This window comes from Hypomesus transpacificus, chromosome 12 (assembly GCF_021917145.1).
Source record: "Hypomesus transpacificus isolate Combined female chromosome 12, fHypTra1, whole genome shotgun sequence".
Classification (NCBI taxonomy): Eukaryota; Metazoa; Chordata; class Actinopteri; order Osmeriformes; family Osmeridae; genus Hypomesus; species Hypomesus transpacificus.
In genome coordinates, this window is record NC_061071.1 from 6,677,508 (window position 1) to 6,694,916 (window position 17,409).

At 46.4% G+C, this 17,409-nt stretch overlaps 1 protein-coding gene across 1 annotated transcript; it reads right to left on the reverse strand.

Annotated features, from left to right (window-relative positions):
* Positions 1-10,807: 10,807 nt before the first annotated feature.
* On the reverse strand, positions 10,808-16,310 carry ackr3b (atypical chemokine receptor 3b). The gene is made up of 2 exons (XM_047030604.1): positions 16,137-16,310; positions 10,808-13,493 (listed from the first exon to the last, which is right to left on the reverse strand). The coding sequence occupies exon 2, from the start codon at positions 13,453-13,455 to the stop codon at positions 12,349-12,351; it is 1,107 nt and encodes a 368-aa protein (XP_046886560.1). The 5' UTR covers positions 13,456-13,493; positions 16,137-16,310; the 3' UTR covers positions 10,808-12,348.
* Positions 16,311-17,409: the final 1,099 nt, after the last annotated feature.

A 17,409-nucleotide genomic window follows, 5' to 3' on the forward strand; every position in this document is an offset into this window, starting at 1 on the left:
CAGTAACGTGTGTGCGTGTGGGCGTGTGTCTGTCGTAGATAGAACCAAGAGGCCAAGTAGAGGAGAATTTCGCCTGCCCAAGCCTTTTGGCCTACGTTATTCTAAAAGTGTTGAGTTTATAGCGGTCAGTCGCCAATTGGAACTTGAGTAACAAATGGCGACGAGCGGAATGGAGCATGTGCACAATAGCTACAACGAAGAGCTTTTTTTCCACAACAACAAAAAAAGAGCCCTTGTACATGATCGAAAACCTAATATAAGTTGACAAGTCAATTCAGAGCAGAACCGTGTTCTCACTTTCATTCTGGACCGGATATCAAGCAAATGGAAAAGTAAACTGGATGAAAATAAGTGATCGAAAAATTATTTTATGCCCCAGTAGCACTAAACACACACGGACGGCTGAACACACACACACACACACACACACACACACACACACACAGACCCCTCCTCCCCACCAACACACACACATTTGAAAGTAGTCTGAAGTAGACATCTTGTACTGCGGCTGGAGAAAGTGGCCCTCTGGCGCGTTAGAGGAGGTGTCATGTGCCAGAAGAGGTGTCCGATGGAGTTCCCTCTGTGTAGGTGCTGGTTCAGATTAGTGTGATGGCCGCCACCACAGGCGGTAGATGTTGTTCTAGTTAATCAGGTCCCCTCTCAGGTTTCCTGGCACACACACACTCAGACACACAGCCCCTTATTCGCTAACCCATATAGCGCAGCATGTATGGTCATGTGAGTGAGATATGGGATGATGAATGAGGGTGGATGTGGCCTGAGGTCCAGGTTTTTTACTCGGAAAAGGTTTTTTATAGGTATAGAGTCGTGAAAGGCTGGGTTTTCTCTGGAGACAGTTATATATGGGGTCCTGTGAGACCCCATTAGTGCTCTGTTATTAATTATATGCTAAGATAACAGATGAGTGAGAGAAAGCCATTTACCACCGTGCTGGGGAACGAGAGCTACGTTTAATCATAATCACTCCTTCCTTGGTTTGACTTGACTGGTCTGAAAAGCAGCACTTCACGGTCTGATTGATGGCTTGGTTAACATGCTGCAGTGTCGAGGTTTACGGTTTAGGGGTTACAATGTAGCCATGGAGCACATAAATGGAAAATGTGATGCTTTGCGAGTTAGTGTTGCAATTGTTTTGATGAATTTCCACCAGAATGGGGGGAACGTCAGAAGGTTTTGTACGTGTCAGTGGGAGATGGATGGTCCTGTCCTCCAAATGGAGCTTCTCCAAAGAGTAGCCCACTGAAAAGAAAACATACATATATAAAATGGAGAACTTCAGGCAAGCTTTTTTTTCTTCCCATGACTTTTTAGGTAATCAACCACTTTCATGAATCATCAGGTTTGGCTCATGGGTTACAGACATGGATCATGATGGATTTGTGTATTTATCATCCTCGTTTTCACAATGACATGAGGTCTGACAGCACTCTAACTCGGACAGCTTGAGTGCTGCACACATATCTCACCTTCCATCTTTGTGTCTCCACGACATCGTGAATACATCTAACACTAAATCTGCAATAAAACTAAGAGATACTGAATCATTCCTAATCATTATTAGCATGTACAAATGACTGCAAAAATCCCTCCAGATTATTGCTTTGTTCATTTGATGAAATGCATCCACGGTTTGGTGTTTTCTTTTTTGCGGGAAGACTACATATGGTAAATATATGTATCATCTATGTAGTCTACATATGAAGACTACTACAAGGTTCATATTTGAGGAGTGGAGTTCCTTGGAACAGTGCCATACCAGTTGTTAGCTCCGCAATGACATTCTAACAGGGATCTGTATGTGAACTTGTCTTCCATTTGAACCTGTACTTTTCTAATCCAAGCGAACTAGGGTGTAGAATTTCATTGTTGATATCCTTCTAGGATCTAGGATTTGATTGTCACGGTGATACTGTTCCATTGTTAAATCCACACACATGTGTCATTGGTCATTCTAATCAGTGTTACTCTGCAGAACTTGATCAAAACCATGTGTGGTTGACACTTTCCACTCAACAAGAGAAGACAATCAAAAGGATTTCAGTTTCCAGCGTTGCAGCAATGACAAGGACTGCGCCACAGTGATGCGAGGTATTCGATGCCACGGAAAAGCCTTCTCACAAGCACAGTCTTAGACACGCCAAATCCAAATGCCAAAGAAAACAATGACTGTCGTTCCCATTAGATGGTAGTCATGTTTGAGATGCCTTTCTTTTTTTAGTCGGGAGGAAGTGCTTATGACCGAAGAATTAACGACGTATCAAACATCAAACGCGTAGCGTCGATTCATTCGTGCATATACAATGAGCAAACACTTTTAAGCAAATTCAAACACTCCTCCCAACACCACAATTCATATTCATGTGAATTCAGTGAAAGCGGGCAAACATTACGCAACCTCCTCTTCTTTGATGTCTATCACACTGGTGATCATGTCGGCTGGCTCATACCAGTATACGGGCTGTAGACCTTCATTCAACAATCCTACACCACATTAAATCTAACTAAACAGACATCGTGTTTTGGATCCAATTGTCAGATAAACTTTCAATGACCCCCTGGCAATCTACATGGACGTGCACGAGCAGAGAACGTACAGCCTTCTCCCGTGGCACGTGAGAATGTGCCACAGAGAGAGTCCGATGGAGAGCATGAGACGTGACGATCGTGGAGACATTGTCTTGGAGCCATGTTTGTTTGTGAAGTCTAGCAGATAGACTCTGGAATGCCACACATCCACGGATCCGCGTGGAGCCTTTTTAGCGAGGTCTGGGTTTCCTCAGGGCGTTGGTCGTCAATGCTGGAACTATTCCGTGTCATTTGTCAATCTGGGTTACGCAGCATCGCGGAACCGATATCATGTTTGCACATTTGTCTTCTCGTGACAGAATGTCACAATGGTGCATGACCCCCGGGGTCAAATCCACCCGCCAGTGCCTCAGTCCCTGGGTCTACTCCTGAGCATTCTGAGTGACAGAGTTCAGGACCTCCAACACACACTGTTAGGAGGTCCCTCCAGAATCAGTCGGAATGCTTGAAACACACACATACACTCTCACACACACACACATCACCATACAAAAACATCAGTTGTCACAGCAGCTGTCGAAGCAGAATTATACAAGTGGAACAGAAGAGGCTGGTATGGCTATAAAATACCTAATGGAGCACCGTGTAGGGCAGAAGTATTCAAGCTGGTTCATTCAAGCAGCTGTGTCTAGAACAGCCCGTAGAACCAAAACAAAAGACTTTTGCTTCAGTGTCTGTCAGCAGTTTGGCAATGTTGACTTATTTCTTATCATTATCTTTCCTTGAACCTTACCCAGCTTATGACTAGATGATAGCATTAACGTCGTGAGTATACAGCAACATGAAGCAGTTCGATTGAAGATCTAGTATGGACTGCGGTTTGGAGACGTTAGGAGATTTAAAACAGGAGTGTAGTCAAATCTCCTGCAGGTGCCATGGATCGTAAAGCGTAGTTTCAAGGAAGAACTCCTCTGTACGGCCGCTTCCTGTGTGAAAGCCATGATGGCTAGGGTTGGTAGACTCAGCCCCTATCCCTTTGTTTACACGGTCCCCCAGAGGAACTGCTTTCACTGTCCTTTTAAAGAATCATTCGACACAACATTGTACAATTGCACGGCAGGTCCACAAAAGCTTTCTCGGGGATTCTCACCGGAGCGTCTCTGCGTTCGGGTTATCATGCCCACGCAGCTGCGAGCCTTCTCCCTGCGGTATGCATGTAGAATGATGGATGGGACTCCCTCATGTAATCAAAGTGCTCCATTCATAAAAAATCAACAAACAAAGGTGTGCAGCGAGGCATGACCGGACCTCTGTTCGGGTCTTTGTGAACACAGCACGTATCCGTGGCCGTGTTTGGCTTGCCAATTTCGGGTCGCCCACATATGTGCTAGCCATCCATTACGGACGGCTAACGTCGTCCGTTAAAGCTAACGAGTGGAGGGGGAAAGGAGTGCCTCTCAAAGGACATATTTTCAAACACAACATGGCACACAGCGGATATTCGCGAGGACAGTATAGCGTGTTTGGATTTGAGTTTAAGCACTCAAAACAGTCCCAGGCAAAGCGGGCTAGTGCGGACCCAGCCAATGAAGGCGCCGTTGCCCTGGAGACGTTTAGTCTAGGAGGCGGGCTCAGTGAAGCGTGTCTTCCGGTTGACCCTGACGCCAGCCGCTGGTCCTGGAATGTGCCGAGCCGGGTGCCCTCTTGATTTCACACCTGCTCTCTGTAAACACGACCTCAGGTCAAAGGTCAAATGTCCCAGTCTTAATCGTTTGTGTGGTTTTCTGAGCAAGTGGCTTGGTGTGAGGGTTCCTGGCATTCAACCAAGCATTTGTGTGGAATGCACTGTAACTGTGGTAAGAAATGAATAAGGCGTAGAGTACATGGATCCATGCCGTGATAGATACAGTTAAACTTTGTTATGGGTGTTTTTCAGTGGATCACTGGTTGTTGAAAATGGCCGAGATCCAGTTATACTGTAAATTTGTATTTTTTTTATAGCCCAAACGATTTAAATCATAAAGAACATAAACAACTCTCAATCATTTACAGTTCACATATAGAATAGGCATACAGAACGTTTCAAACGCTGATAAAGCTTATCTAAAGCATAACAAAACTGATCAGTATATAGTGTCTGTGTTTTCATGAGATACAATGTATGACTTCACTTTTGACATGGGATGTTCAGCTGCATACTATATCAAAGTCGTTGTTTAACATATCATGTCTTTTCTCAGTAGCTTTTTATTATCAAGATAATATAAATTTGACTGTTTCATCCAATCAAATCACAGGGATATCTTATATCAACCAATAAAACTATTCCACATCTCTTTCACCCAGATTTGTAAAAGACACATTGACCGTGCTGATCTTCCTGTGAATGTGGAGCCTGTCAAGCTGCCAAATGGAAACTATCAAATTCACCCTGGACATAACTCCTAATGCTGAAAGCTTTGGTTGCTAAAGGCACCATATCAGCACCTCCTGAGGTCTTTGGGGGTCAAAGAACCTCCCCTCCTATGATAATGTCGAATACGCTTTGTCACAAATGACATTCTTGCGTGCCATAGCTGGAGGCAGGTCTCTCTGTGAGAGGGTCCTGGCCCGGGGTTGTTAGTTATTGTTGGAGGAAAGATGGGGACCGTCCATGCTGTGTCGTTTTTGTCCAAAGCCCATTCAGTCTCCAGGCTGGTTTAGAAATTCTATCCAGCATTGTGATTCTCCATAGAGAGGTGGGTGGGTAGGTGGGTGGGTGGGTAGGTGGGTGGGTGGGGCGGTGGGTGGGCGGCAGGTTGAGTTAGGTTAGGTGTTGGATGTCTTAAGAGCCCAGATGACAGCTATAGTGCCAAACATTGTGAATTTTGACACTTTCAAAGTGTCACCTTCACATGAACCTCAATCCCCACCTCCACCCCCACCCCCCAAATGATGCTCTGTATGCACATGCCTGGTATGAAACTGTATGTGTGTGTGTGTGTGTGAGAGAGAGAGAGAGAGAGAGAGAGAGAGAGAGAGAGAGAGAGAGAGAGAGAGAGAGAGAGAGAGAGAGAGGGGTTAGAGTCCCATTTATAACGCCTATACCAATGTACTGAAATGTTTTTGACATGGCGCCAGTTTCTCTATTACAGACCCCGACTAGGAGATATAGTAGCTCTCCCTAATGGGGAATTCCTCCACCTGATCCAAGCATCAAAGCTTTTTACGCTTTTACTTCAGTCGAGAAAGAGGTCAGCCAGAGATGGTGGGTACAGCCCCTCCGGAGACATCCCAAGGACCATGTCTGAGTGGGCTCCGGCCTGTGAGTCTACCCAACACCATGGGAACACAGGCGTCTGTGGCTGTACAGGGCTGAGTGTGGGCCGGATCCTTCCGGATCCACATTCTCGGCCGACCACCCTACCTTGAAACCAGCCGGTGTCTGACGGGCGAAGAACGAAAATGGAAAGTTCCGGCGGTGTACGTGGGGTTTTAGGGTGAAGTTCCAGCTTTGCACACATTGCATGTATTGTATATAATTGTATATAATAAAAATATTTGGCAGTTATACACTAGCTGTGTTTAAGAACAATTTATTTGTAGCTATTATCCAGCAATCATCATATCCAGTTACTGCCAAAGTTTACGCAAACGCAGCATTTTTCCAGAAACAGCTACCCAGTCCCACAAGGCCCTATTCAAGGATGAAAATAACAAACATCTAAATACAAGCAAAGATACATTTCTGAAGAGAAATCCCTTCCATCAAACTGTCCAGCAGATCGCCACACGCTCTGAGAAGCCTGTCTCCTATGCTTCAATCAGTCCCTCAAGCTTGTATCTCCCCCTGCCTCAGTCTTATCTGGGCTGTCTCTTGCCGTGCCGAGGTGTCAGTGGCACATTAGTGACGCCTCGTTCGCTAATGACCCTGAATACAATCCCCGGGTAGATAGGCGAGCCTAGTCGCGGACAATGGCCTCACAGCGTGCCGCTGAGCTGTAAAACAATGTGTCTCAGGCCTCTGTCGGGCCCACAGGTGATAAGTCTTCCATAGTGTCTGTTCCACCCCTGGTGAGCAGCAAAGACAAGGGACAGACCTACAGCCGGCAGCAGGAGAAACTCCCGCTTCCATGTGGGGCTTCAGTTTTGTTGCGTGACCAGTTTGGGTTTGCGTGTGTTGCTTTGGGGAATGAGTGGGTGTGGAGTGTGTTTGGGGGAGGGTGTGTGTGTGTGTGTGATGGGAGGGGAGGGGAGGAGGGGCACAGGAAGTATGTCAATGAGTTCCAACGCAGTGGATCCTTGAGATTGTCCATCTCGGGGCAATTAGGCGCTCAATGGACCGGAAAAATATTTTCGGTTCCCGTTTCTTTTCATTGGGTCTGAAAGCTCTGAATGGCGTGTCCACGGATGATGTGCGTCTCAGACTGAGAATACGGATTTACTGTGCCATTGTGAAGTGCATTATTAGATCATTTAAATATGAATGAGAGAGAGCGGCGTCCAGATCAGGAGGTGAAACTCAGGAGGAGGTTCTCACGCGGCTGTCACTCAGCCCCGCACGGAACGTTCTGGAAAACCCTGTGTAGGAGCAATGTTCATATGGCATACATTCAGTGTCATAATGTGTGTGAATGTGTGTGCGTGTCTGCTTGTGTGTTTGTGTACCCGTGTGTGTGTGTGCATGTGTGTGTGTGTGTACCCGTGTGTGTGTGTGTGTGTGCATGTGTGTGTGTGTGTACCCGTGTGTGTGTGTGTGTGTGCATGTGTGTGTGTGTGTACCCGTGTGTGAGAACCCTCTAGTCCAAGCAGAGGACTGCAGGGCTCCTTTGAACTCCTGCTTTCCTTTCATCGGAGGCCTCGCCCCTGCCCTTCACCCGTCCTCACTACTCCGCCCATGTTTCTGAGGGAGGGAACAGAGTCTTTCTTTAGCATCCGAGAGACACACAGACACAACAGCCTGACTTCTACCTCAGCGCCAGACCCCGGGCCTCATGCTGTATGGGGGAGGGGAGGAGGAGGGGGAGGGGGGAGGGGAGGGGAGGAGGAGGAGGAGGGGCCGGTATCTCTCTGGCTGGCTGTCACTTTGCTGAACCAAACTACAGAAAATCCCTCCGTGCAATACACAGACGTGTTTCTGCAACACAAAAAGTGATGTTGATTCTTGCGGCCTAAAGGGAAATACGAGTTGTTGTACCAAAATTGAGTCTGTGGTACAAATGCAGTGCAAAACAAAAGCAGTACAAAACAAAAGGCTGCAGCCTGTCGTGTCGAGCTGTTTTATCTAAGCATGGCAGAAAATTAAAAAACTCGACCAAGGTTTTGACAACGAGCCAGTGTGTGTGAATACTAAGTAGATTTCTCCTCCTCCTCTGTTCCAAAGGGAGATAGGCGTTTCCACCGTAGGTATTTTCAATTAGTGCCCTCAAATCTGGCTTTAGAAGACTTGCACCACTTGTATTGTATTCCTGACATCAACCAGCTTAGCAGTCGGGTTATTATTGTATCAAAGGTTAAATCCGACGTACTCCAAGGAGGCTCATTTATTTTCCCTTCCTCCACTTCAGGAACACGTCCTCACACAAAAGGCTCTTGTGAGCACAGCTCTGTCTCCCCCCTCCATAGAGCAAACATGGAGGCTCCAGGAGACTCCTTTCTAAACATTTCTGTCCACTCCCTCTTGAAACAAATAGAATCAAGGCAACAGACCAGGGAAAATAATCACAAAATGCATCTCGAGCCATGTTTTCCCAACATTGTGTGAACAAAAGGGTACTGCCTTGGGTGGAACTTCATGGAAAATAATCAAAATGGGTTTATGGGCCCTTTTGGACGGAAGCTGTCCCCTTCCCAAGATGATTTGACTTTGGATTGTTGACCCAGTTCACCTCACCTCTCCTAGGTTCCCTTCTCACACAACAGTTGGTTCAGAATCACACACACACACCTCACAAGCTCCTTGCGAGCTCCTATTGACTGTCTAATTACCAAACAATAGAGCCTAGTGAGAGTTAGCTAAAAGTAGTTTCTCTGTTGAATGGACAATTAACTTACAGGTGCTGCAACCTAAGGCAACAGGGTCATACTATTTGCATGTCACACTGGGCGCAACCCTGGGTGCGCCCAGTGTGACGTACAAATAGTGCGGCCAGTGTGACATGCAAATAGCGTGACCCCCGCCCTCCTTCCCAGATCTGCCTCAGTATCACATTGCTGGGTCAGAAACCTCTGTTCCACCGTATCATGATGTCTTGCATCATTCTGGTCGATTGCATGACCTCCGAACTTGTGTCATCTTTCACAATATGCACTTTTATACTTTGTCCAACAAAACGCTGCCCCTTTTAGCGTAGCAAATGCCTAACATAGCTATGTTCACAGTCAGCAAGCACCTCAGAATGTACAGGTCGTTATCTCTGCCCAGACAGACGGTACTCCCCGACTTTCCTAATCCCCGGATTGAGATTCCAAGCATGGTTCAGACATCGTCTCAGTGCTGCCTGGCCAGGGCCAGTCTGTCAGAGCCCGCTTCATGCTCCCTCCACACCCAGACAAGGAGGCCTAATGAGCCGTCACCTCCAGGCCCTCTCTCATCTGACAGCCCATCAGATCGCTGTCTCGCCGCCACATTCATGATCGTGAGAACACGGGACCCCGAGGAGAGAGTGGCACACACACGTGGACGGTCACACACACACACACACGTGGACGGTCACACACACACACACACGCCCGCTTCTCTGTATTCGCGGCGCAGGCGGAATGAGGATGCGGTGAAAGGCTATTTGTTCTCCTGTGCGGCTTCGCCCGCGCGGAGCCCTTTGGCATTCAGGCGCACACCGCTCCCACGATCCGGCCTTTCAGCGGAGCCTCGCACAGGAGAGGGTGCCCTGCTCTTAGACCCCACCGCCGTTGTTCTGGGAGCCCCCATTGAAGCAGGGGAGGCTGGGGGACATGGGGTGATTCAACATGGGATTCATCTTCTCCACTGTCCTGACAGTTGGCACCCATGTGTGGTCCTCCCCCGTCAGAACATCCTGCTTCGTCGGACAGTGAGGGCTGAGGAGGGCTCTTTAAACAGTGAGGTGGAGCAGCACGTATGCTACTGTTGTCTACTTGTCGCCCATTACGCACTCATTTACATTTACATTTAGTCATTTAGCAGACGCTCTTATCCAGTAAGTACAGGGACATTCCCCCCAAGGCAAGCAGGGTGAAGTGCTTTGCCCAAGGACACAACGTCATGTGCACCGGCCGGGAATTGATCAGGCAACATTCAGATTACTAGCCCGATTCCCCTCACCGTTCAGCCACCTGACTCCCCTGTCAAAGTCTAAATGTTTCTTTGATCTGTTTTTCCCGGATCCCAAAATCCCCAAGTCAATCCAAACCTGCAATCCACTTCAACCTTGAAAGTACTAAACCTCACTGAGGGGAACGTTATAGATTTTCTTCTCTCGTCGAGACATATACTTTCCACCTCACGTGGGATTGTCCAGACGGTGTTCTCCCAGCGTAGCCAGACGCTAGGCTCGTGCCCCGGAGCGGTGGACGCGTTCAGACAGAGCTGGAGGAATCCCAGGAGCCGCCGTCTGTCTGCTAGCCCAGCGGTTCATCCCTCCGCTGGGCTGCAGGAGGCGTTCCGACTCCCCCAGACATGGAGAGCGTTCACAGACGAGAAGCGCATTTTGTCGATGATACGTGTGCCATATGTTGACAAAGGAACATTTATTCAAACCATGAATATGTGTGTATGTTCAAGAGGAGGCCTGTATATGTGAATGTCTAACATCAAACATTACACTAACTGGTATTGAGGATATATCTCAACATAGTATTTATATACAACTTCATAGCATGTGTAAATAAATAGCTATTGCCATAAACACAGACTTTTATGTTTGCAGCAAATCCATTGCTTGTGATGGTGTCAAAAGATAGCAGTGTCATTTCGACAGAGTAACTCCAGTCTCTGGACCAAGGTTGGGTGAGACGTACGAGGTCTCTCACTGACACTTTGAATTGACTGCTGCACACCTGGCTTTCCTCTTCATCTACAAAGCCTTAACTAGCGGGAAGAACCCCTGCCACGCGGTTGGTTCTGATTACTCACGCTCTGCCCCTTGTTTTGGTGGAACAAGATGGACAGGGGAAAGACTTTGTTCTACGAGAGAACACGGTACGTTCCCACACACTACGTCTCGGTCGTTGTCAAGAGACGCATGCACACCATGTGCTCACCACTGTCCACGCACAAGCTTTCAAAACTCTCTTCATATCGTTTTCAACATTATTGTATTTATTTGAACGACAGCATTGGCAGACATCAAGCAACTTACAGAAAAGTCTTTCTTAAGAGTATATAAAGAAATGTGCCTGGGCAGCATTACTAATTTGTACGTTTGCGTTGTCTTTTAGCTTGCATTTTACAATTGAGCAGCCATTGATTTCTTTTAAGAAAAATATAAATGTTTGCAAACATGTCTAACATACAGAACATTATACAGTCTCAAATGTGTATAATAGACACAGACTATATATAATAGAATATTATATATTGGAATATTATATACATTGTTAACCCCACTCACAAAGCACACCTTCATTGATTCAGTATCTGAATTGTTTGGTATAAAAGTACAGTATTGATAGCAGATGCATTTGTATGCCATATACAAACTTTACAAGTAAATGCACATACAATACAGTTAAAGAGATATAAATATGATATTTACAAAATATATACAATTTCTGTTTCCAATTGAATTTAAAGGTGAACTATGAACCTTCATTATACAGTACAATGCAACATGGGATAGCCTTAACCTATAAAGGAAGATTCAGATGGAACATTCAAGAACCACTTTTAGAATGTCCATACTGTGGGGGGTCAAATGAGGAAGTGTGAATTATGACAATTCCCGTTTCAGAACTTAACAATCTCCAAACAAAAACAACCCAACAAAACTCTCTGAAACTGCTCGTAACGGTTTTATCCAAACTTGTTTGTTGTGTCTGAATCCGGAAGAAGCCAGACCATCAAAACTAAACCCTCCTTGACAAAAGTGTACATAAGCAGTACAGCTAATAAACATAAAATACACACAGTATTTACTTTCTGTACAACTGAACAAAATGAGGCTGTACAGTCCTGCTAGTAATCTCTCGAGTCTTTTCTCCTTCATTCACTGTTCCCTTTGACATTCCACACTTCCCTGTAAACACAGAGCAGGTCAAACTGCTAAAACCTTCCTCACAGAGTCAAATACTTTGTCAGCTTCCCTCAGGTTAGAATCGAGTGTAAATCCTCTTCTAGACCCGTAAAACCTGGGAGAATGTCTGGCTCTTCTGTCTGTCCTATTAGCTCAAGTGTGATGGAATCTGAGCAACTGACAACAGCAAACTCAGATAAACACAGACTTCTACAGCTTCTAGTCTTTCCCTCTGGCTCCGTCTGGGGGAAGTGTGTGTATATATGTGTGTGTGTGTGTGTGTGTATGTGTGTGTGAGAGTGTTTATGTTGTCATAAACCCATCAGATTAGGTGACACCCAGTCTCTAGTTCGGTTGAAGTGCTTTGAAAAATAAAGTACAAATGAACAGGCTTGTTACTACATCTGACAGGACTCAGATAAGGGGAATACCAGTATAAAATAACAGACAAATGCAGACCTACAGATATTGGTTTGGTCATTGTGTTTTACAGTGCCTCATAAACTGACTCTTTCCATTTACAGTACGCACGGTAGAAGTGGCGTTTTCAAGATGGGTGGGGCTTTGGTAGAGTCTCTTTGAGTACGCCATTTCGTGCCACCACCCCTCACAACTGGGCGTGGTTCTCCACGGCCACAGCCGAATACTCGGTCTCAGAGACCCGCGAGGTGTCAATGAGCTTGGCCAGGCCCGTCTTGGTGGAGTACTTGAAGATGAAGGCCTTCATCAGGTCGTAGCGGTAGTTCCTGTTGATGAAGTTGTAGATGACCGGGTTGACGCAACAGTGAAGGAGGGAGAAGCACTGGGTGAAGTGCAGCGCCACAAACAGGAAGTTCTCCAGGCGGCAGCTGAAGGGCAGGACGTTGAGCAGCGACAGGGAGTCCATGAGGAGGACCCCGTGGTAGGGCAGCCAGCACACGAGGAACACCACGATGTAGGTGAGGATGATCTTCCGGCTGACCCGCCGTTCGTTGTCCGAGCCGGAAGGGATGGACGTGGCCAGGAGGAGGTAGAAGATGGCGATGATGGGGAAGGGGATGGCGAAGCCCAGGACGAAGAAGCTCATCTGGATGCCGACCATCCACTCGCGGGAGCTGTCGACCGGGTACACGGGCCGGCACATGATGCTGTCGGAATGGGTCGACTTGACCGCCTGGAGGAAGTAGGTATCCGGTAGGGACGCGACCAGTGCCAGGACCCACACCAGGATGCAGATGAGCTGGCGGACCACCCTCCTCAAACGGCTGTTGGAGGATTCTCCAAAGAGCGCCACGGACAAGTAGCGGTCCATGCTCATGCAGGTGAGGAAGAAGATGCTACTGAAGAGGTTAACGCTGAACACCAGGTGGGTGATCTTGCAGACGGCCTCGCCAAACGGCCAGTGGCCTTTCTGGAGCAGGGAGCTGACCCACACGGGCAGAGTGGCCACCACGCACAGGTCGGCCACCGCCAGGTTCAGTATGTACAGGTGGGTTTCGTAGCGGTTCCTCTCGGAGCGCACGTTCACCCAGACCACCAGGGAGTTGGCGGCCAGGCCCACCAGGAAGATGAAGATGTAGAGGACGGAGAGGGTGTAGAAGACGGCGTCGTGACTGAACACGGCGGGGCACATCAGCGCCTCCACGTGGGACAGGTTGTCGTCGTGCTCGCCCGTGAAGTTGAGCTCCTCCCACATCTCCATCAGCTCGCTCAGGTCGTTGGCGTTCACGCTCATGGTTGGTTTCCGAAAGGGGGCCGGTCGGTTGCGCCGAGCTGAAACATACAAAAGCGACAAACAAAAAAGGTTTGCCGGTTAGCGCTGCGTTCAAAGGCGCACAAACGCAGGAAGCCTGGGAAGAGATCTTGGAGATGAAAAGGAGCGTGTTAACCAATCGGTGTTTATTTGAAGAGACTACAGGTGTCATTTCCAACATGTCAGATGCTGCATGGTGTGGTGTCAGGGGGTTAGACAGCGTGTTGCTTTGAGGAATGCTCTCTCGCTCGTTTACCAAACAGAGACATTTCCCATGGCTCCTGAGGTCCTCCCAGGACATCAATAACAAACATAACTGAGGCTTTCGCTGCCAAAGAATTCAACTAGGGACACAAGAAGATTCATTCTTGCATTTGAGAGTAATCAGAAAGGAATTAAGTTGACTACCACACTGCCTTTTTAGCGCGTACAGCTGCTGTTCGATACACATTGTAACATCAGATGTCTAAATAAAAAATGAGTGACATTTCTATTTGGATCCTCCTAAATATTTAGCTAAACCTGTCTAAATCGTAAATGTGAATCCATCTCATTGTCATTGATGATTCCCTTGTATCCCAGAGCAGAAAACGACTTGTGTTTCTAGGACCTCACTCACACATCCTGCAGCAGGGTGCACTGAAAGAGTCTGTTGTGATGCGTGCTAAAAGGACAGGCTATTCCTTGAGGCAAAATGGCCAAACTCTGCACGAGATGACTGTCTTCATCAGAGGTGGTGTGTGTCCAGTAGTAATGAGATGTGAAAGGTCAGTCTCTTTAATAGCCATCACCGCATTTAGCCCCCTTGCAGTTAAACTGACCGGATGAGGTGGGGCAGATGTCTAGAGTGAGACAATATTACTTCTGACACGTAGAAGTAGTTTGCTATTTAAAGAAAACAGTTCCACAGCTTACATTTCCTTTCGGGGTGTCTTTCGACTGGACAATTTTACACTGTACTGTGTTAAACACAGTAATACAGTAATACACGATACTTAGCTAATTTTGCCCAATTACCTAAATGCAACCGTCAGAGAACTGAACCATTTATTTGCACTTAACATTAGCCATATGTGTGTTCTCCTAACAAAGTTAGAAAGATAGCTTTAAAAGGATTGTGGGTAACATGAGTAGACACAGCTGTAGTGGACAACCTTAAATCAGTGACAGATGAAAACAAAAAGGACTCAACCAGCCTGAAATGGTGGGGGGGGGGACATTTCCTAAAAACAAAAGCTGTCTTTTCTTTACTGTCCCCAACCCCTCTATCCATTCGGGGGGGAAAGGATGTAGGGAATAGGATGACGTCAAATGTGGAGACGCATCTCCAGGCACCGTAAAAAGCGATGGCCTATTAGGATCTGCCGGTGCCTTGTAAACTGGTTGTGTTTCCTCTGCCTGGCAGAGCGGCCCCCTTCACCTGATCCCCACACTCTGGGCAGCCAACGCCGTCTGGGGCACAAAGAGCACCCTGTGCTGTCACATCGCCTCCCACCACAGTCACCAGAGAAAACCGCCAACATACCCCCCCCCCCCCCTGCCGGTAGCTCTCTTGCTCACTTGCTTATTTGCTGTGTGCACTGTCAGTTTTTAGCCTTGTTTACGCCTCATCTTCTTTTTTTTTTTACTGAACTGTTTCACCTTGTTTCTTTGAATGGTTTCCATATCTCTCACTTTGTTTCAAAAATAAATCTGAACTCATTCTTTAGAGTGTCGTTTCCCCCCCTTTTCTCCCACCCGTGACTGAAACTCAGTTACTTTGCATTGCTTTCTTCCACGGATCCATATCATCTTTCTCCTTCAGTTTCTCTCTACCGATCTCTCTCTCTTTCAATTCATTATACTGATATTGATATTTCAAATGCTTAATGGGCATTAGAAACATTGCAAATATGGCCAAACCCAACACACTGTGTGTGTGTCCCCCCCTCCCACACACACACATCTCTATTTATGTGTCCCAATTCCTGTTTCTATGAGAACAGTGATGGAATAGATTACTTGAAACAAATCTGAAAGGTTCCACCCTTTGTTTTTATTACATTGATGTTTTAGGTGTGCCCTTTAAATAATAACTAAACACAAATAGATCCATGCCAAAAGATTATAAAACAATGTAACCATTTTCCATATGACTAAACCACCAATCCAATACCAGCTCCTCGGCTCTAGAGAAAACATTTGACTGGTTATAAACCAGTTTTCGTTTGTGTTTAACTAATCCACGAAAAAACATGACGCCTAGCTGGTTTGATATTGAAAGACAAAGCATAATTATGGGTATGCTTTAAAAGTAATTAGATGCGCCTTGCTATCATTTGCCTTATCAGTTACATACAGTGTAATCTAGGATCTCATTGAATGCAAACAAACCCGTGGAACTCAAGCCCACTGTTAATCCGTACCACCTACAGCGAAACTCAGGAGCCACTATGTGGCCCGCCTGACAACTAAGCGTCTTCAGGGCACGAGCCTAGTTAGCCTATGGCGCAATAAGGATGGGATATTCTTTACACAGATGACACTCATATTTAGCGAAAAGGCCCATAAATACTACAGCAAATTCCAACAGAGGATTTAAGTATTTCCATACAGTTTTCTAGGCTTTAACAAATCAGCTGCGCCAAAGTTCAGAAATTACATTTAAATGATAGGATACTTACAAGTATGCCTTGCTATTTCTTGTTGTTTTTATGATCCACACGTATCACAAAACCTTTCTGTAAATGGTCGACAGATGATTTTAGCTGGTGTTGCGAATGCGAGAAGTGTCTTATCCTCCAAGTTGCGGAGGAACTCTCCGTCGGTCCTGCGCTGTAGAGAGACTGGCTTGCTTTGTCCTGCTGCACTTGTTAAATCAGTGCTAAGAGCAACGCCTACTTCTACATCTTGGAATGGAAATCTGATTCAATGAAGTTTAGGCGTTTTCAAACAATAGTTTTGGCGGATGTGTGAAACATAGGATTTCCACTGTCAGTAGCCTAGTTGTTGCCTAGGCTACTTAACTGATATATTAACTGCAGTAGATTTTTTTTTATTGCATGCTTTATCCATTAATTGTTGAGTAATTACATTTGTTCACGCTTGGCCAACTTAAATCAATTACGAACTATATTTCTAAGCAATTTAAAATGTCCTATGTTGAACTTGACAAATCATGCTGAGTCACTCAACGCTTTTGTGTATGCTGCTCGTCCGTCCAACTCGTCAAAAGTTGATGAGGGGTGAATATGAAACAGGAAAGGTGGTGCTGCGGTGTAACTGCTCGTCTTTCATCGTTCTGAAATTCGTTAATGAAGAATAGCTTGTCAGGCAACCATGACGGATCATATAGCACTCATAATGCACCATTGTGTTCATAGACCACCGGAGGAAAGACGCCCTTTTGAAACTATTGATGCCTTCATTGCAAATTGAATTTACATTATACTGGTGTCACTGAAATTGAGTGCTGGTAACATGCACCCCTTTAGTCAATTCCATTCGCACGAAACTCCATTAGAAATCATGCTTACCCGTTTGCCCATGGATAGGCGGACTACATTACATTTACATTTAGTCATTTAGCAGACACTCTTATCCAGAGCGACTTACAGTAAGTACAGGGACATTCCCCCCGAGGCAAGTAGGGTGAAGTGCCTTGCCCAAGGACACAACGTCATTTGGCTCGGCCGGGAATCGATCTGGCAACCTTCAGATTATTAGCCCAATTCCCTCACCGCTCAGCCATCTGACTCCCATGCAATTATTTGCACACTGAGGGAATTGGGATAGTCCAAAAGCGTGACATGGAGTGTATAGTTAAAGACAAGGCACTATAGGCTATTACATTCGCGTTTTTGCGATCTGACTGTCCGGTGTGGGTGCATTGCGCAGGCGTGTCGTTCCGTTGCTAGACGCTCGAGTGCTCACAGAAAAGCAACATACTTTAATCGA